The 22,138-nt window shown below is 35.3% G+C and overlaps 1 protein-coding gene and 1 long non-coding RNA gene across 5 annotated transcripts in view; one reads left to right on the plus strand and one right to left on the minus strand.

Moving 5' to 3' along the window:
- Positions 1 to 22,138, plus strand: part of BMP5 (bone morphogenetic protein 5) — a 210,850-nt gene that overhangs the window by 179,449 nt on the left and 9,263 nt on the right. For all 4 annotated transcript variants that reach the window (XM_012441611.2, XM_012441608.3, XM_012441610.2 and 1 more), the window contains exon 4: positions 9,309 to 9,503. In XM_012441611.2, the coding sequence (XP_012297034.1) occupies positions 9,377 to 9,503 (127 nt within the window). In that variant the 5' untranslated portion in view covers positions 9,309 to 9,376. The remainder of the gene's footprint in view (positions 1 to 9,308; positions 9,504 to 22,138) is intronic.
- LOC135268360 (uncharacterized) overlaps positions 1 to 22,138 on the minus strand; it is a 261,357-nt gene that overhangs the window by 30,566 nt on the left and 208,653 nt on the right. The window lies entirely within an intron of this gene.

The raw sequence follows: 22,138 nt of genomic DNA on the forward strand, positions 1-22,138 counted from the left end.
CAGAGGAAAACCAAAACAGAAACAGACAGACAAAAAGCAAAGGCATTAACCATCACATTCAGTAGCATATACTGGAAGTGGCAATCAAAATTTTGATTAGACTAAAAATACTTTGATAATTAAATTATATATCCCCACTGCTTAAAAATGTATGCTAATTTCTCAGTGTGACAAGTCTCAATTAGAGTGAAATAAGAACTGGGGAAGCCACCTGCCTTCTTATGGCTGGTAAGAAGTGTTGAGTCTTCATCTTCCTTCTTACTAAGGAAAGTCTGATCCTGAACTAAACAAAACAAGCAGCTGTAACATTGTTCTTGAAAACTACAATACCAATATGTATGCTACTGACAGGCTATTTTTCCTCCATTGCTCTCAAGGTGAAAGTATACAGAAACTCAAGATGAAAGTATCAACCAGTCTCTAAAAAGGGGATACTGTGTACTTAGAGGAAAAACCAAGCTGCTTTAGTAGTGTGACAGGGCTGAGTTAAAAATCTGACTTTTTGAGCCTTATTTTAAGCATTTAGAGGATAACAGTTGCTTTGCTGTGAGGAGTAAATAAGATGTATACAAATGAACTGGTAAAATACCTGTCTTCAAGATATGGCAGCTGGTGCTTCTCTCTTAATTTCAGAAGTATTGAATTGGCTGTTTCAATTCCCAATGTCCCTGATACTTTGAGACATGCTTCTTACTACTCTTGGTTACCAGTTATGGTTATATGTAGAAGTTTTCTTCACAGTATTTTTCTCTCAAGTCACACAACTGATAGAAATATCAAAGTTCTACTTGTGCTATGAGGTCAGATGATACTGCTGACCTAGATAGAGCACAAGGAAAACACTCTTGAAAACCAGCTATTATTTCGCATGCAAATGGCTTTGGATGCTTTTGCTCTGGGGGCCAGCAAGGAGTCACGGTGGTGTGAGGTTTCACCTTGTAACTGGTCCCTTATGTGGGGCAGGTTAGATGGCATTCTTGCCATAGCCAGAGATATGAAAACCTGGTGAAGAAAGATTCTGCTTTTCTTTACTCAGAAGAATGCTTTACAATCAGCTTTCATATGTGAGGAAAAGCTCCACATACTAAAACTCCACATTTTAAAATTTATAATTGAAACAGTAATTGTACATATTCATGCAGTACAATGTGGTGTTTCAATGCATGTGCACATAGATTTAATTAGTTTGATTTAGTCATTATGCTATCACTTTAAACATTTATTATTTCTCTGTGGTAGCAGGTTTCAAATTGTTTTCCTGCAGAAGTAGCTACTATGGCATGTTGCATTTGGTATCTCAGTATCGGTTCTCTACTGAATATTTTAGAAAATATATTTAACTTTTCTTTTTCACTTTCTTCTTTATTGGGTGCCAAATAATTTATTTTTCTTTCATTTTGCTGGTACTAGACTGATCCAAAGACCCTGAAAGTAGCCTATGAGCATTTGATAGGTTCAAATATAAATAAAAAGGGAAGGTCAAACATTTAACAAATAGGGTTTTCTGTATGATGGGCCGAGGTGGGAGAAACAACTGAGGTCAGGAGTTCCAGACCAGCTTGGCCAACATGGTGAAACCCTGTCTCTACTTAAAAAAATACAAAAACTTTGCCAGGCAAGGTGGTGTGTACCTGTAGTCCAAGGTACTTAGGAGGCTGAGGCAGGAGAATCACTTGAACCTTCAAGGCTGAGGTTGGAGTGAGCTGAAATCACATCACTGCATTCCAGCCTGGGTGACAGAACGAGACTCCATCTCAGAAAAAAGAAAACAAAACCTTTTTTTGAAATTATACAGTAGATGGTAAAAGGAGTATTTCCTTTAGATCTTTGTAAGTTTCCCAAGTACCTACTCTAAGTGAGTTTCCAAGACCACTTTAATCACTATAGGTAAACTGAGGAATACTAAAATGTGTTTGACATCTAAAAGCTTTTTGTTATTGATGTTATAACACAAAGAAAGAATTTTTAATGTTTTCGGTTGATTTCTGCTGAAAATCTGCTTCACTCTAATTTTGTTATAATCTCCCAGGCTTCTAAAGGAAAAGGTTCTTTCATTTAAGATGCATACAATTTTTATTTTAAAAAGTCACATAATAAGGCCGGGTGCAGTGGCTCAAGCCTGTAATCCCAGCACTTTGGGAGGCCGAGGCGGGTGGATCATGAGGTCAAGAAATCGAGACCATCCTGGTCAACGTGGTGAAACCCCGTCTCTACTAAAAATACAAAAAATTAGCTGGGCATGGTGGTGTGTGCCTGTAATCCCAGCTACTCAGGAGGCTGAGGCAGGAGAATTGCCTCAACCCAGGAGGTGGAGGTTGCAGTGAGCCGAGATCACGCCATTGCACTCCAGCCTGGGTAACAAGAGCGAAACTCCGTCTCAAAAAAAAAAAAAAAAGAAAAGAAAAGTCACGTAATAACTGGAGAAAAGGACTAAAAATATTTCATGGTTTTGTGAAAAGAATGTTTCTGCTTTCTTAAAATAAATGAGGGCTATAAGACCAACTGCTACCCAGTCTTTCTGGGGCATGTGACAGATGATGTCTGTAAAGTTCATAGGACCTCAGGGGAAAGGTGCTATATATAAAGACAAGAGCTGTTAAACAGTAAGTGCTTTTGTGGAGGTAAACTACAATTCCTAGCATGAGATTCATATTTCCATCAGCTGGAAATAGGGCCCAAGTAAAACACATTTGTTGGGCTTGTCATGCCCAAGACAGTAAGCTCCTCATTTCAGAGTGATGTCCCATGGAAGGAGACTAATCATTTTCCATGACCTCAGTCCTGCCCTCCACGCAATAAAACATTTCAGCATTCTGGACAGCTTCCACAACTGGGCACAAACCTCTGAGCATGCTGCTTTAGGGTTCTTGGCTTCTCTGTCCTCAGACCCTCCTTCCTGGAGTCTATGAGCTTAGGTTCTCAAGGGTTTGTGTATCTCCCCCTTCAGGACTTTAGTTATCATGCCAATGTTTCTGACCACATGTCCCCATTTGTTTTCCAAGCCCATCACTTTATCAAACTGTGGGGCATGACAGTATCTTCTTCAAAATTTTTAGAAAGAATGTCAACACTTTAAAAAATCTTTCTCCTTTCAACCTCTTTATCCCTAACACACCCCAATCATATAACAAAATGGATTTCTTCTACTGTTATTTGTTACCAGGAGTTGTAACCACATTTCTTATCCACAGAAAACTCTCAGCTCATAGTTCCTACCAGTGTCAGCATACTGCTACCAGTAGCCCTTCCTGTTTCATTTCTCCAGTGTGTCTTTTTTCCCCCTTTACTTATGAGCCAAGAATCCTATGCTTGCCTGTACATATTATTACATTGGTCCCTTCCTTGGATTTTCACATATTACTAATAATATATAATTATCAATATATAATATGGGCAAAGTGGTTTTTTTAAATGTCAGTAAAAAGAGATGAGAAAAGTCCAGCAAAGGTATTGTACAACAAACCTCATTTGTTAAACAGAACTCCAGAATCACTGTGAAGAATCACTCAAAAATCTTATCTCATACTCTAAAGTTAAATTTTAATTCTTAAAAAATAGTTTAAAATCCCAGCTTTTCCTTGTTTTTGTTTGAATTCATAAAGCCATGTAAGCCATTTGAAAAACAAGAAGGTAATAAGGAGGAATGCTAAATTTCTGTTTGTGATAACTTCAAGTCTGTGTACTTAGGTCTGGCAACAGGTCTGCGCTTTTACAATAGAACTTTAAAAAGTGCAAATTTTAAGTTTTACAAAGTATAACATGGTCGAGATTTTGTAGCTAGATTACAATATCTTAATTCAAGGTGATAGTAAATTTAAGTATATATGAGATTTAAGTAGACACGATTCTATCTTCCCCACATTCCTTAAAATCTGATATAAATATGATGTAGTCTATACGCTGGGTAGCGAATTCTGTACATTTTAAATGATCAGTTTCTAAAAAGGGTAAAATTCTAGTATAATTTAGAGTCACAGAATCCATAATTTCAGAGTACTAGAATCAAATTTAATCACAGGTTGAAAATAAGTGAAGATCAGATAGATGTGTGCATGTGAGACAATGCCCTGATTTGACTCCTGCTAAGGAGTCCATAATGGACACTGCAAGAGTCTTTTTTGAAATGAAGAAAAGATCATTTGTGTACCAGTTCCATCACAGGTGTTTTGGGTTAAGCAGTCAATTACTGTGGTTTTTAGTGGAGTAAAAAACAAACTGGAATGTATGCTAACTTCTCAAAGTGATATCAACGTTTAGACTCTGATAAATCCTCAAATGAATGTTTTTCAAACTGTGTATCCTAGAGGGAAACTCAATGATCATATTTGGAACCACTTATCCTTATAACATCAACATGTCTCTGAAGAGCTGTTTTATGTCAGAATCTCCTTTAATAACTCTGTTTTTAAAGAAATAAACATTTTAAAAGTCACATTTTCCAAAAGGAGTGGTCTGAAATACAAAACCAGTGAGTTTGGGATAGAACTTTGGTTTGCCAGCCTACCTTCCCTGTGACTATAAATCTGAAATAGTTTCAGTTGTGTTTTTAGGCAAATGTGACCACAATACCCTGACCTCAATAGTTATGTGAAGTCATGTGGGTTAGAGTAGCAGATCTAGAAGGCTTGAATCTCCAGCCTCAATTATGACAAAATTTAGCAGTTCAGAGCTCCAGCCTTATCTACATCCTTCTTAATCTCTGTATGAATAGAGCAATATTTTCTTAGAAGATATCATCCCAACCGTATCTTTGTTCACTGAGTTAATAAAACTGTAAAATAAAATACCCCTATATTTGTTGCTCAAATTGTTTCACTATGATTCCGTACAATAATTTTGAGGAGGAAATAAGATGGACAAGGTACAAATAGTTATTTAAAAAACTTTCCACAAGCAAAGATTTAATTTTTTTTTTTTTTTTTTTGTAAATCCAAAAGACAGTATCTATGCCAATACCAAACTCTGGACTCCTACAATTATCATCATTACCACTTTGATTTCATAATCCAATTATTATATAACACCCAAACCTGGAATAATTGGGAATAAACAATGTTTCTTTGGGTCCGACTGCCACCAGCAAGATCACTGGAATGTTGGCACATCCTTCAAGAACCTTTCCAATCTCCTCTCTGCTCTATCTTCTCCCCTCCCATTTGTGTGTTTAAGCTTAAACAGTTTCCAGCAACCAAGTTTTTCTTTACTATTATCACCCCATCCACTTAGCAGATCACATCAAGACATGGATAGCATACGAGGGAATTTTTCTCTTGCAATTGACACCACTTTATCCCATCCCTACCCTCTTTCCAGTGTCCACATCAAGACATGGATATCATACGAGGGAATTTTTCTCTTGCAATTAACGCCATTTTATCCCATCCCTACCCTCTTTCCAGTGTCCACATCAAGAGATGGATATCATACGAAGGAATTTTTCCCTTGCAATTGAAGCCACTTTATCCCATCACTGGCATTGTCTCTTGCTTTGGTATAGTTATTGGTACACATTAAAACTCCCAGTGTTGTCAGACTGCTGCTCTGCTCAGCTTTGAGCTGGTACTACACTCTGAAATCAATGCTGACGCTGACATGGAAGATAACTTTGGATCTCATTCTGTTGCTGCCATCCTGACCCAATGTGGAACTGCTCAGAAGCCATTCTTACATAGACAGAATCTTTGTTCACCACTTGTGTCACAGTCTGTTAATGAAGTTCCAAAGTAGTGCTACCTTGTCCTCCTAGTATTTTAGTGACTTTGGGTGAAAATTATGTATTAGATTTTCTTTGATTCTCTTTCTTTCTAGGAGTTAAACATGTATCTATTGGAGCTGTGCCAGAAGTAACTCTGGGTTATAGGCTTAAAAAAATATATCACTGTGGCTCACCTTTTTCCTTAGATGACTTCTTGACAATGAAATTGCTCAGTTTTCTTTCAAGTATATGCTTGGTGAATCAAACCTATCACTATTCTAGCTATGCCTGGGTGTGTTTGAATCTTAAGGTGACTAAGCTTGGGCTCAAGCTGGTCATCCTTTAATGTTCTTTTCATTACCTCACCCCATTTTCATTTCTACTGTATATTAAGTACTTAATCTTTGTGTATATTTTTAAGCTAGAAACTTCTCTAAAATAAGAAACAGCTTTGAAAATTAAATCTGTGGTGATACACACTCGTAAAGGTGTAAAGGTAATGTTTTTCTGAATCAGAATGCTTTAGGTAGGTTTATTTAGCTATATATCTAAAACATACTATATATTTAATAATACAATTTAAAATGTTCAAATAAAATTGTATAAAGAATTTACTATTTTTTAATACATGCAGTGTAGTCTGGGTTTCTATCAGTACTTTTATTAAAACAACTATTCAGTTTTTGAAAAGGTTTAGTCAACATAATCAATTTAAGTGTATCGTGTCTGAAACAGTAGGTCAAATAGTTAATGCTTCTATGGTATTGCTGAAGACCAAGGGTAACTGAACAAGCATTAACTTATGGAATCTTAATAGTCACCCCATTGCTGAAGTAAAAAGGAAACCAAGAGGAAACTCAATAATATTAAAAGTAATTTTAAAGGGAGGTCACATTGGTTTGAAGGGCACTTTGCTTCACATACAATATCCACCTTTGTAAAACCCAAGAAACCTCTATTTGTAACATACACACATCTTTACAGTTTTTAGAACATAAATCTTCAGAGCAGTATTATTTCTCCACAGATAAAAATTAAAATATTCAAGTCTTTGGAAAAATAACAAAAGAAACCCCCTTGCAAACCAAAGGAAACTTGGAACTTCTTGTTAAGTGCTTATTTAACTATAAAAGAGTCAGTGTGTGTTGTAATGAATGGAAAATTAATTTTATTGTCTTCCATTTCTGAACATCTTGCAACAACCTGTTTCAGTATTAGAAAGATCATATATTAAAAATGATTTCTGCAGTCATCAATGTATACAAGTAAAAATTTAGTTCCTGTTAAATTAACACTTCATTAAAATATCAAAATAAAAGCTGCTACAAATACTTTTTATGCTGTACTCCAAGACAGAAAAAAAATGAAAAAATTTAAAGAACAGATTGCCAGTTATTCTATTCTATAACAGTTAAGTTTCTCAGTTCTTTTTTTTTTCCTTTGCTGAGCTCTCTGTCACTGGAAACATCTTAAACCAATTTCAAGTGCTACACCTGAATAAACATGTTGTAAAAGTGTTTATGTATTGAAGTGGGTCAGTTCAAGGTATGGTATTTGGCTAGAACTTCTAATTTCTCTTTTTACAGTGAAAGGGCTGCCAGAAGGAGGAAGTCTGAGCTGAATTAATACATTTGTTACAGTGGAAGTAGAATGGAAACTGCTCTGACCACAAATCAAACTGCCTCTTTCATTTATGCCAGTGATAGAGTTTTTCTAAGAAATATAGACTCTGGCATAGAGCCACTGTAAGTTTGCATTTAAAAGAGAAATCTATATGCTTATTTGTTTAAGGTTTACTGCTTTGATTATTTGTAAGTCCCTTCTCTGTTAGGACTGAGGATAGTGGCATTTGGGAGGCAGATGGCCATTTTAATGCCTGTAGAAATTGGATAACTTTTCCCAGTAGGTTGTAGGACAATGGTGGAGGATACCTACGCTGTCTGAATTGATTCAGCCTTTTTTTTTCTTTTAACCAATACCTCCACGTTTAAAGGACCTCTGTGTCCCTCTCAACAGCTGCACAGCCTCATATGACACGGTCTCATTTTCTGACGGTAGAAGGTCTCTGCACAATACAAGTATACACAAAAGTTTTTATGCTGCCAAAATAAATTTTGTTAAGAGCAAGGGTTTATTTGCTAAAATGCCATTGATGCCATTTCAGGGACTTGCTTTCCTTTTCTTTCTTCTAAGGTGGGTCAGGTCTTATAATGGACTGAGGTTGCTCCGCAGTTTTTACTGAATAAATATTTTAAGAAAACATGCACATCTCTCATGGGGCAAGTCAGAGTCAATCATACACCTATTTCACCACATTATGTATTACTCTTTTTAAAAAGATTGGTAACTTCTGTATCTAGAGTAGCGACTTTGCATATATGTTAAGTAATTCTCAACTAAGTTTACAATTTAAGGTTTATCATCTTTGAATGATTTTCATTGAACCAGATATTAATGGTTTTCTTTTTTATATATATATATAAATATAATTTTCAGTGATTATTTCAAATTAGAAGAGCCTAATAAAATGAACTATGAAAAGAAACTAGTAATACCTAACTCTAGGACATTTGTGGAACCAAATTAAATAATGCCTGGAAACTACTTAGAAAAATGCTTAGCATAGCAAGCACTCTTTGACATAGTTTTAAGTATTATTATTACTAGCCACATGGGAGAGGTACCGTATCAACTTTATCTTTAGGGCACCTTGACTTCTAACTCACTTCTATATAGGTCCTGGTTGTACATATAGCCACATCAAAGAACTAATAAGGGTCTGAGACACAGACTAGTTTATAGGCAAATTTGAGTCTCAAAGCTCATTTGGATTGTTTTTTTCCTCTGAGAGTCTCCAGGCTTGGTTTTTCCTATTTTGAATTTTTTTTCAGAAAACATTTCAGTTGTGTCAAAACTCAGAAGGGGAAGAATTCCAAAATTTCTGTATATTTCACAGTACTTCATATTGATAATTATCAGGTTGGTGCAAAGATAATTGCAGTTTTTGCCACTACTTTTAATAATTGAGGCTTAAAGCAGACCTCATCCCCAGACTAGGCTTCCGGAATGACTGGTGAAGAGCTTTAAGTATAGTGCAGCTTAGTAAAGGTTGCTGGGCACTGGCCCAGGTGAAGGTGGAAAGGCTATCAGCACTAATTAACACTTGAAAGGCTTCGAATAGGCTGGAGAAAGTAGAAACACCCTGCCAAGTATTCGGCTTTTATCACTTAAGGGAAAATTATAGGGCATTTAGTGCAGAAGAGCCCATAGCTAATATTTCTTAAATTGTTATTAAATGTGAACATTTCCAGGCAAATGAGTAGTCAAATCTTCCAATTGATAGTATTCCTGACTCGAAGGTCTGAGAAGCTATTACCGAGTGAAAGCAGCTGGAGACTGTTCCCTGGTGGAAGAATGAAGCGAGATGAAAAAACCGGCATGGATAACTGTCTGTAATAGTAAGCCTCAGTATGTATAAGAATCTTGGCTTGCGAGGAAGGCATTCTGATCACGTTTTAAAATGTTTCCCTTTTTCAAAGTACCCTCAGAATTCTCACATCAGGTAAATGTTCTTTCTTTTTCATAAACCAAGTGCTTCCCTATTATGTTCTAGGTCGTAGTATCAACGTAAAATCCGCTGGTCTTGTGGGAAGACAGGGACCTCAGTCCAAACAACCGTTCATGGTGGCCTTCTTCAAGGCGAGTGAGGTACTTCTTCGATCGGTGAGAGCAGCCAACAAACGAAAAAATCAAAACCGCAATAAATCCAGCTCTCATCAGGACTCCTCCAGAATGTCCAGTGTTGGAGGTAAGATAAAACCCAAGCAGCAGTTGTACGCAGAGAGTTATGGGGTCTCATGTTGCAAATCAAGTAACCACAATAAATTTACCCGCTGTATATACCTTCAGACAGTATATTAAATCTTCCAGTGATGTTTCTAGCATCCCAGAATGTTTCCTCAGTGAATCACTCAGTAATTCATTTTAAAGTAAGTGTGACTTGCCTTCGTTTGTTGAAAGATTCAGTTCAAATTAAAATCAAGATGGCAGTAATAAAATTATGAAATGCCTAGATCAACAAAATCTAGCCAGAACGGAGCTACACAACTTGCTGAGCTAACTTCCTCAGGGCCTCTCAAGCAATGGATGGTCAACTAGGTAAATTCAACATAAAATCTTTTCTTTAGTACTTAAGTCAATACCTGTGAATTATGCCACTAGATTTTATTTTTCTGAAATTAGGAGCAGGAGAAAGACATAGATAAGACAATGATTAAAATAATCTTTATTTTTTATTATTTGGAGGACTATTGTCTAGATAATTTTCTTCAGGTGTGTCTACACACACAATCTTTCAACAAAATATTACAAATGCACAATTGATGTCAAAGTCCTTGCAAATTAATCTGTTAATTATAGGGGAAGGATCAAACTTCAATTGATCAGAAAGCAACGAAGTGCCAAAATCTGTAGTGGTTTAATTCTATTATTTATAGCAAGAAGTACCTTGTTTAGTTCAGGATGCAAACAATAAGCTGTTAGATGAAAGTGGTAGCTATTTTAGTCAAAAAATTTATTTGTGTATATAAATATATTTGAAGGGGGAACTCATCCTGGAACATCTCAATTTAGTGCCACATACTTATTTGTCAAATATGAATTCTTCTGTGTTAATGGACAATGTATGCATAGTACTCTGCCACGCAAGATGGGTGAACTGATGTACAAAAGGGACATGATTCCTATGTGTATTATTTCAGCAAATTGAAATTCTAACTTCAGTCTTTGTCATTATTCTTAGTATCTCCATTTTTCCCAGGTTACTTGAAAACGACAGATCATATAGCAGTTATTTATGACTCAAGCATGCATGAGTGTTTACATAAGATATAGATGAAGACCGGTTTTTTGTTTTTTGTTTTCTTTTTTTTTTTGCTCTGAGACTCTCCATAAAATTACTAAGTGGGATTCATTAGAGTCTTCCTAAAGGGTAGGCACCAGGAGAATCATGATAGAAAAAGTCCTATTTGTGTGTCTAGCAACAGAAGCAGGAGGGAACATTTCTATATGAAACTGCATTATACTGAATTAAATGCTACTTGTAAAATGCTACTTTAAAATAATTTTCCAACAAAGGAATTTAACCACTGTTTTTACTTGAGAGTAAAGCATGACACTAGTGCCTTATTACAAAGCTGTTTTTTAAAGATCTTCACAAGATATTTAGTTTGGCAAAAAGTTGTAATTACTTAATATGAAAGATGGAGAAAAATAACTTTCTAAGACCTTTTCTTCCTTGTAAATATTAGGCTGTCAAACTTGTCTATTTTTCTTTTCATGTAGAATGGTTCTAAGTTTGGTTGAAATGTTTTTAATTTAATGTAGCAGAGTGTACTAAGAAAAAGTTTTGCTAAACCTTGAATAGTAAATAATTTAGGAGGAAATTACAAAGGGAAAAGCATAAGTCACATACTTATTATTAGAGCTCATAATGACTCTGGCAGAGGCGTTCCAGTGACTGAAATCATCAAAGTCCTTTTCCCTATTGGTTAACTCTATTTATCTTCTCTTCCTGACCACAAGAAACAAATGTACATCTATAACCATAGATGAATAAAACACATGGAGCAGAAATCACGTAACTTTTCACCAGTTTCCTAACACCATTTGGAGTACAAAATTATTATAATATAGACCAATATTTTTTGAAATTTTATCATTGGCAACCATTTCTGTGAAATATGTGGCAGATGGTTTTGGAGTGTGTTCATATTTTGATAATAAGAAGAAAGAAAGTAGCTGGTTTGTGTCTATAAGACTTAACCTTTCAATAGGTAGTAATCAAGCAGTCTGGGAAAATCCACATAGGATTTGGCCTAAAAGACACAGCTTTAAGGAAAGGGAATGCTAATATGAACAGAAAATTTGATACTTAGGAGACTTGAAATGCCAGTGAAATTTAAAAATTATCAAAATATAAATAACAAAGTTATAATAGTAACAAGAATTTTACAATAAAATATGGTACAAAGGCTCCATGAATAAGAAGTGGGGTGGGGATGGAGTTAGGGAGGACAGTTATATTGCATGTTTGCCTGATTGCGGGGTTTTTTGCAAAGCATATCGTAAAATGTTAAAAATCTCAATTTGTACAGAAGAATTAAAATCCAAATCATTTCTGCTGTCTTTATCCTATTTATTTTCTGCTTCAATAATTTTTGCCTTCTGACTTCTCAATGTTCTTTTTTTCTTCCATATTCCTGTGGAAGAGTCTAGAATAGTAACCAGCACAAAATAGGAATCCCCAGAATACTTGTTGAATATATTAATGTGTTGACTGCATAGGAAAAACTAACTTCGTTTTTCAAGTAAAGGTACATAGAACCACTACTTCCAGCTTTCCTGCAGAAACTGCCCGCTACTGCTTGTTCCCTTTCAGGTTTTTGGTAAGATGATTATTAAGACAGATTGTGGGAGATATTTCCTGTTTCATGTTGAGGCAGCACAATGGATATTTCTTTAAATTTGTGCATGAGAGGGAAGAAAATGGTGCCAATAACTAAATTCTAAGCCAGCTACTCCTGAAGATATAAAGGCACGAGGTTGATAAGATGTTTTATAAAGGCTCCAAAATATGATGCTGTTTGAAGGAGTTTATTCAGTGTTGAAAAGAATAGGGTATAGGCATACTATGTTTTATTGTGTTTCAAAGATAATGTGTTTTTTACAAATTGAAGTTTTATGGCAATCCTGCGTTAACCAAGTCTGTTGGTGACATTTTTTCCACCAGCATTTGCTCACTCTGCTTGTGTGCCTCACATTTTGGTAATTCTTGCAATATTTCAACATTTTATTGGTATTATTTTATTTTTTATGGTTATATGTGATCAGTGGTCTTTGATATTTATTGGTAACTGTTTTGTGGCACCACAAACTATACCCATTTAAGATGAGAAGTAAATGTTGTGTGTGTTCTGATTGCTCCACCAATCGGCCATTACCTCTTCTTTCTCCCTTTTCTTGGATTTCCCTATTCCCTGAGACACAACAATATTGAAGTAAGTTCAGTTAGTTACCCTATGATGTCTTAAAGGTGTTCAAATGAAAGGAAGATATGCATATCTCTTACTTTATATCAAAAGCTAATAATGATTATGCTTATTGAGGAAGGCATGTTGAAAGTCCAGATAGGTTGAAAGCTAGGCCTCTTGAGCCAAACAGCCAAGTTGTGACTGCAAAGAACAAGCACTTGAAGAAAATTATAAGTACAACTCAATCAACACAATAATGATAAGAAAGCAAAATCGTTTTCTGGCTGATGTGTAGAAAGTTTGAGTAGTCTGCATGGAAGATCAAAGCAGCCACATCAGTCCTTTATACCAAAGCCTAATTCAGAGCAAAGCCGGAACTCTCCTCAATTCTATGAAGGCTGAGAGAGGTGAGAAAGCTGCAGAAGAAAGGTCTGAAAGTAGCAGATGTTGGTTCATGAGGTTTAAGGAAAGAAGCTATCTCCAAAGCAAAAAAAGTGCAGGGTGAAACAGCAAGTACTGATGAAGAAGCGATAACAAATTATCCAGGAAATCTATGTAAGATCACTGATAAAGGTGGCTACACAAAACTACAGATTTTTAAATGTAGATTAAGCAGCCTTCTTTTGGAAGAAGATGGTTGGAAGAAGACTTTCATAGCTAGAGAGGAGTCAATGGCTGGCTTCAGCACTTTTGACAGTCTGATTCTCTTGTTAGGGGCTAATATACCTGGAGAGATTGAGTTGACTCATTTACCATTCTGAAAATTCTTGGACCTCTAAGTATCATGCTTGATCTACTCTTCCTGGGCTCTGCAAATGAAACAACAAAACCTGGATTTTGTTGTTTACATCTGTTTACAGCATGGTTTACTAAATATTTTAGGCACACTGTGGAGACCTACTGACCAGAAAAAAGATTCCTTTCAAAATATTACTGCCCATTGACAATGTACTCCATCACCCAAGAGCTCTGCTGGAGATATACAAGGAAATGAATGGTTTTTATCATGCTCACTAGCACAACATCCATTCTGCTGTCCACAGATGAACGAATAATTTTGACTCTCAAGTTTTATTATTTTAAAAACTGACTTTGTAATGCTATAGCTTTCATAGATAATGATTATCCTGGATAATCTGGGCAACCTTCTGGAAAGGATTCACCATTCTAGATGCCATTAAAAACACTCATGATTTATGAGGGGTCAAAATATCAACATTAACAAGGGTTTAGAAGCAGTTGGTTCTTAGCTCCTAGATGGCTTTGAGGGGTTCAAGACTTAGCAGAGGAAGTCATTGCAGATTTTGTAGAAATAGCGAGAGCCTGAATTACAAGTAGAACCAAAGACGTGACTAGATTGCTGCAATCATAATAAAATTGAATGAATGAGGAGTTGCTTCTTATGATTGAGAAAAAAAAAAGTGGTTTCTGGAGATAAAATCTATTCTTGGTGAAGATACTGTAATCATTGCTTAAATGACAACAAAGGATTTAGAATTTTAAATAAGTCTATTTACTAGAGTAGTGGCAAGATATGAGAGAATCAACTCCAATTTTAAAGAAGATCTACACAAAATAAAGTGCTATCAAACAGCCTTGCACACTACAAAGAAGCTTTTGTGACAGGAAGAGTCATCAACACGACAAATTTTGCTGTTGCTTCTAAGAAACTGCCACAACCACATCAACCTCCAGCAATCACCACCATGATCAACAGGTATCAACATTGAGGCAAGACCACTATTTACTAGCCAAAAGATTACAACTTGCTGAAGACTCAGATGATGACTAGCATTTTTTAAATCAATAAATAATTTTTAACTAAGGTATGTACATTGTTAAAGATATAATCTCTGGCCAGAACTTCCAATACAATGTTGAATAGAAGTGGTGAGAGAGGGCATCCTTGTCTTGTGCAGTTTACAGAGGGAATGCTTCCAGATTTTGCCCATTCAGTATGATACTGGCTGTGGGTTAGTCATAAATAGCTCTTATGATTTTGAGATATATTCCATTGATACCTACTTTGTTGAGAGTTTTTAGGCCAGGGCAGTCAGGCAAGCAAAAGAAATAAAGGGTATTCAATTAGGAAAAGAGGAAGTCAGATTGTCTCTATTTGCAGATGATATGGTTATATATTTGGAAGACCCCATTATCTCAGCCCAGAATCTTCTTAAGCTGATAAGCAACTTCAGCAAAGTCTCTCTCAGGATACAAAATCAACGTGCAAAAATCACAAGCATTCCTATACACCAGTAATAGAGTCAAATCATGAGTGAACTCCCATTCATAACTGCTACAAAGAGAATAAAATACCTAGGAATACAACTAACAAGGGATGTGAAGGATCTCTTCAAGGAGAACTACAAACCACTGCTCAAGAAAATAAGAGAGGACACAAACAGATGGAAAAACATCGCATGCTCATGGTTAGGAAGAATCAATATCATGAAAATGGCCATACTGCCCAAAATAATTTATAAATTAAATGATATCCCCATCAAGCTACCATTGACTTTCTTCACAGAATTGGAAAAAAACTACCTTAAATTTCATATGGAACTAGAAAAGAGCCTGCATAGCTAAGACAATCATATGCAAAAAAAAGAAAAAAAACAAAAAAATCAAAGCTGGAGGCATCATACTCCCTGACTTCAAACTATACTATAAAGCTACAGCAAAAAAACAGCATGGTACTGGTACCAAAACAGAGATATAGACAAATGGAACAGAGTAGAGGCCTCAGAAATAACACCAGACATCTACAACGATCTGATCTTTGACAAACTTGACAAAAACAAGCAATGGGGAAAGGATTTCCTATTTCATATATGATGTTGGGAAAACTGGCTAGCAATATGCAGAAAGCTGAAACTGGATCCCTTCCTTACATAAAAATTAACTACATATGGATGAAAAATTTTAACATAAGACTTAACACCATAAAAACCCTAAAAGAAAACATAGGCAATACCATTTAGGACATAGGCATGGGCAAGGACTTTATGACTAAAGCACCAAAAGCAATGGCAACAAAAGCCAAAATTGACAAATGGGACCTAATTAAACTTATGAGCTTCTGCACAGCAAAAGAAACTCTCATTAGAGGAAACTCATAACTAACAGAATGGGAGATCATTTTTGCAGTCTACCCATCTGACAAAGGGCTCATATCCAAAATCTACAAAGATCTTAAACAGATATACAAGAAAAAGACAACCCCATCAAAAAGTGGGTAAAGGATATGAACAGACACTTCTCTAAAGAAGATGTTTATGCAGCCAACAAACATATGCACAAAACCTCATCATCACTGGTCATTAGAGAAATGCAAAACAAAAACAATTTGAGATGCCATCTCATGTCAGTTACAATGACAATCATTTAAAAAATCAGGAGACAACCGATGCTGGAGAGAATGTGGAGAAATAGGAACGCTTTTACACTGTTGGTGGGAGTGTCAATTAATTCAACCATTGTGGAAGACAGTGTGGTGATTCCTCAAGGATCTGGAAATAGAAATACCATTTGACCCAGCAATCCCATTACTGGGTATATACCCAAAGGATTATAAATCATTCAACTATAAAGACACATGCACACATATGTTCATTGTAGCACTGTTCACAATAGCAAAGACTTGGAACTAACCCAAATACCCACTGCTAGAGTGCAGTGGCAAGATCTCCACTTACTGCATCCTCTGCCTCCTGGGTTCAAGCAATTCTCCTGCCTCAGCATCCCAAGTAGGTGGGACTACAGGTTTGAGTCACCATACCCGGCTAATTTTTTGTATTTTTAGTAGAGACAGGGGTTTCACCATGTTAGCCAGGATGGTCTCAATCTCCTGACCACATGATCCACCCACCTTGGCCTCCCAAAGTGTTGAGATTACAGGCGTGGGCCACAATGCCTGGCCACCATAACCTTTTGCACTGGGAAAATAAAAACAATTGTGATACTGACTTTATTGTGATACTTTATTTCATGGTCTGGAACTAAATTTACAGTATCTCCCCAGTAAATGTCTCTGACATATGCCTGTATGAAGAATCTAAAAGAACTAACAGGGCAAATGGCAAGTCCTGGATCATTATGGAACTTTCTTAGAAAGATTGCTTATTGCATGCTAGATACTGAGAATCTTTGAAAAAGAATTAAATCATGTGGTAGCCCTGCCTAAATCTGTGGTAATTTAGTAAGCAAGTCCTTGGTATACAGATGCTCTTTGACTTACAATGGGGTTATATCCCAGTAAATGCAGCAAAAGTTTACAATATCATAAGCTCAAGTATCATAGCTTAGCCTAGCCTCCCTTACACATGCTCAGAATATTTACATTAGCCTACAGTTGGGCAAACTCATCTGACACAAAGCCTGTTTTACAATTAAATTTTGAATATCTTGTGCAATTTATTGAATACTCTACTGAAAGTGAAAAACAGAATGGTTGTATGGGTACTCATGGCCTGGTTTCTACTGAATGTGTATTGCTTTCAAACCCTCATAAAGTTGAAATATCTTAAGTCAAAGCATTGTAAATCAGATACAATCCATAGTTACTAAAATCGAAACATTCTGCTCTGGTTCTCAACTTTGATAGGCACTGTCTCTTGCCTAATGAATACAATGTAAATTTATGCATGTTGGAACAACAGATAGTAGTCAAAACAAGAAAAGAATTAATTGAAGTTATTTCCATAGAATGTTTTATATTATGTAATTAATACATGTTTTTAGTATTTAGAAATAATACAATCATAAAAAAAGCTAAAGTTCTCCTTTGTTTACCTAATCCATACATAATAGATTACCGTAATATGCTGATACCAACATGGTACAAACCTTTCTCTCATTTCATTTGAGAAAATATATTTTTGTTATATGCTTTTAATTACATGAATATATATTTTACTGGTTTAAAAAAGAATGTTTAGCCATACTTCAAATAATGTGAGGTAATTTTAACTGTTGTAACTTAGTATTAGCATCAGTTTATTTAATCATCTCACTCAAAAAGGAAATTTTGCTTTTTTCCAAGTTGGGACTCTGAAAATAAATGCTGTACTGAAAATCCTGCAATGCTGCACAAGTGAGAATATTTCTAATATACGTAATTATGACAGTAACTATTATTAAAAGTTGCTATCTGTGCCCCGAATCATGAAAAATTTTGGAAACCCCTCCTGAAACAAGTATTTTGATGCATATATGTTGTTAGCTAGCTCTATGGATCTATACATTTATCTATAATCTATCATTTAATATTTAATGAGTTATTATATATAACTAATTTAAAATAGTGGTACATAGCAAATGCTCATTAAGTGCTGGACATTATAATTGGCTTTATAGAACTGTTACATAAATAATTCAGACTCTTACGTCAGAGAAAACTAGAAGTTCACTCTCTCTTGTAAGTATGCATAGTTGTGGTCACAGAATTTCTTATCTTTTGAGACTTTAGAAGCAAGAGAAATTTTAGTCTTTAACCTAATTTGGCTAATCTATATTAGCAATTAACTACATACTTTTAAAAAGACTTGTCAATAGACATCAAAGCATTGTGTCTGTGGTCAAGTTTCTCTCTAGGAAAAATCCACAGGGAGAATATACCTGGGCATCATTTCTTATAAATCGTATTTTATTCAGTATCAAATAAACTCCCATACTATGCCAGACACAGCATCATATGCTATAAAATATATGCTATGTACTATATTAACTATATGGCCCAAAATACTATATGAGGGATTTATCTGAGAACAAGTAGACATTTTCCAGAAATACTGACATGGATGAAACCATTTCAGATCGTAGAAATGAAATGGCTCTACAGTTGTAGAGCCATGGAGCATTGTCAAATGACTGGGTTATGCATACATTTTTATGTGACAGGACTGTGATATCAGGTAGGAAATTATTCAGGGGCCTAATTATAAAGAGTAGGGTGTGTGGTTATATGGAGCAGTGATGTCTGCATAGACAATTGGAAAAAGAAGAACTGTAATCAGTACGCATTTTAAATAGTTAATTTTGACCACAGAGTACAGAATGGAATGCCAAGGGAGGAGACAGAAAACTCAAATAATTATGAAAAGTCTAGCATAATACTTCAAGCAGTGAAGATCATAGACTGGAGAGAGGGATGTATGTACCAAAACACATGGGATAGGGTCAGCAGGGGTTGGAAGAGGGTGGATAACCCAGGACTCTGGAGAGGGGAGTGTTGAGAGTAAGTGGATGTATAGGGAAAGGATATAGCTGTAAGCCAAACTGTTAGATGTAGGATAAGGCTGACCGAATGCCACAGGAGACAAAGAAAAAAATGTAAGATGGAGCTTCCTTAGGGAACATCAACACTGTAAGTATAGTCAAAGGGGAAAAAGCAATTCCATAAAATAAGCCAAAAAATTATCATCAGAGATGTCAAAGAGGAGCAGGGATAAAGTGTTATTTTAGAATCCAACGTTACCAGAACAGGACATTGAGGAAGTATGAGGCAACCAAGAGTGCAAAGGGCTTCCAACAGGATACCTAGATTCAGTAGTGAAATTCGTCAATTAATGGGGCTTTATGGATCTATTTCACGTAGGATCTGAGGGTGAAAAAACTGAGAATCAAGATGCTTACTAAATTTTCTGTCCTAGCCACTAGGTGACTGATGGTCCCATTAACAAAAATAGGGAACATTGAGTGTGAGGTCAGAAGTTGAGCAGGAGGCATCAGGGAACTGTCCTTTAGAGGTATCTGGCAGGCAACTGGAATCAGGTTTGTGGATAGATTTTTACTTCAAGGAGCTCTAAGGTGAGAACGTTAATTACGTGATCCACATGGATATTTTGCAGAGCAGCGTTATGCGAACACATTAGGTACACTGGTACCTACACCAACACAAAATCATGTTACAACCTCTACAAAATAAACAACAGTAATTACTACTGGCTTGTGTACAAATTCAAGTGAATAATTCACTGAGTATAGAAGAGAATGATTAAACTAAAGGAACAATAGCATTTTAAAGCCCCTGAGCTTTGAGTAGGATTGTTATTTGTTTTTGGGTTTATCATGAATTTTTCTACCCCCAAGGTCATATCAAAATTCACATTATGGTAGCACCATTCCTGCTTTTTCAACTCTTGTACCTTCATTTGTCATTTAAAATTTTCATAAATAAACTAAGGTCTTCTGTCCTGATGCTTTAGGTTTCAACTTCCTTTTCCCCTTTTTCTCTTTGGAAAATAAGTGAAAAAACTAACATCTCTTTTGCTTTTAAACAGCAGTATGTCATATTTGGTTCATTTAAGCTGTCACCGTGGTTAAATGTTAAATTTTGTTTCTAATGTTTCTCTTTGCTTTTATAGCTATATCTATGTTTCATCCCCTTAAGACACTAATAATATGTTTTGAAGGAAAAAAAAAGGTATATGAAGGTTTTTAGACTTATTTGTTATCCAGCTTACAGCAAGTCTAGCCCATGTTTATTATGTTTTTTTCCAGGAACTAGCATGCAGAACTTTGAAAGTCCAAGCAGATTTCAGGAATTTGTTTTCACTGATAAATAATTACACATATTCATGGAGTACATGTGATATTTTGATAGATGTATATAATGTGTAATGATCAAATCAGGGTAATTAAGATATCCATCCCATCAAATATTTATCATTTCTTTGCATTGAGAACATTTCTAACCATTGTCTTCTAGTTATTTTGAAATGTAGACTTAATTATTGTTAACCATTGTCACCATACTGTGCTACTGAACATTGCAACTGATTTCTTCTATCAGTATTTTTTTAAAAACTGTATTTTTGTGTCCATTTACCAACTGTTCTTTATCCCCTCTTCCTGCAACCATTTCCAGCTTTTGGCAACCACCATTTCACTCTCTATCTTCATGAGATCATTTATGTAGCTTACACATATGACTAAGAACATGGGATATTTGTCTCTCTGTGCCTGGCTTATCTGACTGAACATCTTCCAGTTTCATCCATGTTGCCCTAATTGACAACATTTCATCCTATTGATGGCTGAATAATAAGCAATTGTGTATATTCGTATCACATTTTCTTTATCCATTCATCCATTTGATGGACACTTATGTTGCTTCTGTATCTTGTGAACAGTGCTGCAATCAATATGAGAATGCAGATATCTCTTCAACATGATTTCCTTTGTTTTGGATATATACCTAGTGGTGAGATTGCTAAATTATATGGTAGCTCTACTTTTACTTTTGGGAGGAGCCTCAAAAAATGGTTGTATTAATTTACATTTCCACCAACAGTGTACTAGTTTTCCTCTGGCTTCATATTCAGGATTTTCTTTGTTTTTACCTCCACATATTTTATTTTGTTTTTCATAATTTTATTCTAAGACAAAAAAAATCAAACTAAAGAAATTCAAAGTAAAGGAAAGGTTAAATTTATACAATATCTAGAAATGGACCACAAAGAAATTTGCATAAACTTTTTAATGATATTTTTACTATTTTGGCATTGGCTTCCTAATATTACCATTAAGAGACAAAAAGGAGAAATATTATTAATAACACCTGCACTATAGATAAGTCATGTTAGCTTACTTTTCTAGTGTGGACTGCAGAACATTTTAGTAATTTATGCTATGACTCTTCATTTGTAGGCAGATTCATTAACAGTAGAATTATATCCATTTCATATTAATCTCCTAAAGGCTGCCCATCAGTATTTTAAAAGACATAGATCTAATTTTCTTGCCCTTCCTTCCACAGCGTATTCCACCCAAGCATTTAGAGTCAACCTAACTGCAGGCTTTGCTAGTTTGGGTACAACATTTACTTCACTCACTATCCATTAATTTTTATTTCTGACAGAATAAGCATATGATCCTAATGCTCTATGAAATCAGACTCTTGGAACCAGATTTGGTTATAAATTTCATTGCTTGTTACATTTATGTGATATTACATTATATATATCACTTAGCCTGCATTAAAAGATAAATATATATAGAACAGATAATCTTTTGACTTTTAGGTTTTACTTTTTATAAACATAGAATTCAAATAACCTTATTTGTAGTTTTTGACTTCTCATATAAACATGTATGTCTTATTGGCTACAGTGTTGTTATTCATATTTAATATTTTTAATTAAGACAAAGATAAAAATTCCATTATCTAATGCAGAGTTTGAAAAAGTAAGGCCCAATAACCAAATTAGGTCTATCATTTGTTTTTGTATGAACTGCTACGAGTGATCTTTACATTTTTAAATGTTTGTTTGAAAGCGAACGGCAATATTTTGCAGCATATGGAAATATTATGAAATTCAAATTTTAGTATCAATAAGTAAAGTTTTACTGGAATATAGCCACACCCATTCATTTACATATTGTCTATGGCTGCTTTTTTACTACAGCAGCA

Source organism: Aotus nancymaae, unplaced genomic scaffold (genome assembly GCF_030222135.1).
Source record: "Aotus nancymaae isolate 86718 unplaced genomic scaffold, 86718_ANA_hifiasm-v0.15.2.pri h1tg000040l, whole genome shotgun sequence".
In the NCBI taxonomy this organism is placed as follows: Eukaryota; Metazoa; Chordata; class Mammalia; order Primates; family Aotidae; genus Aotus; species Aotus nancymaae.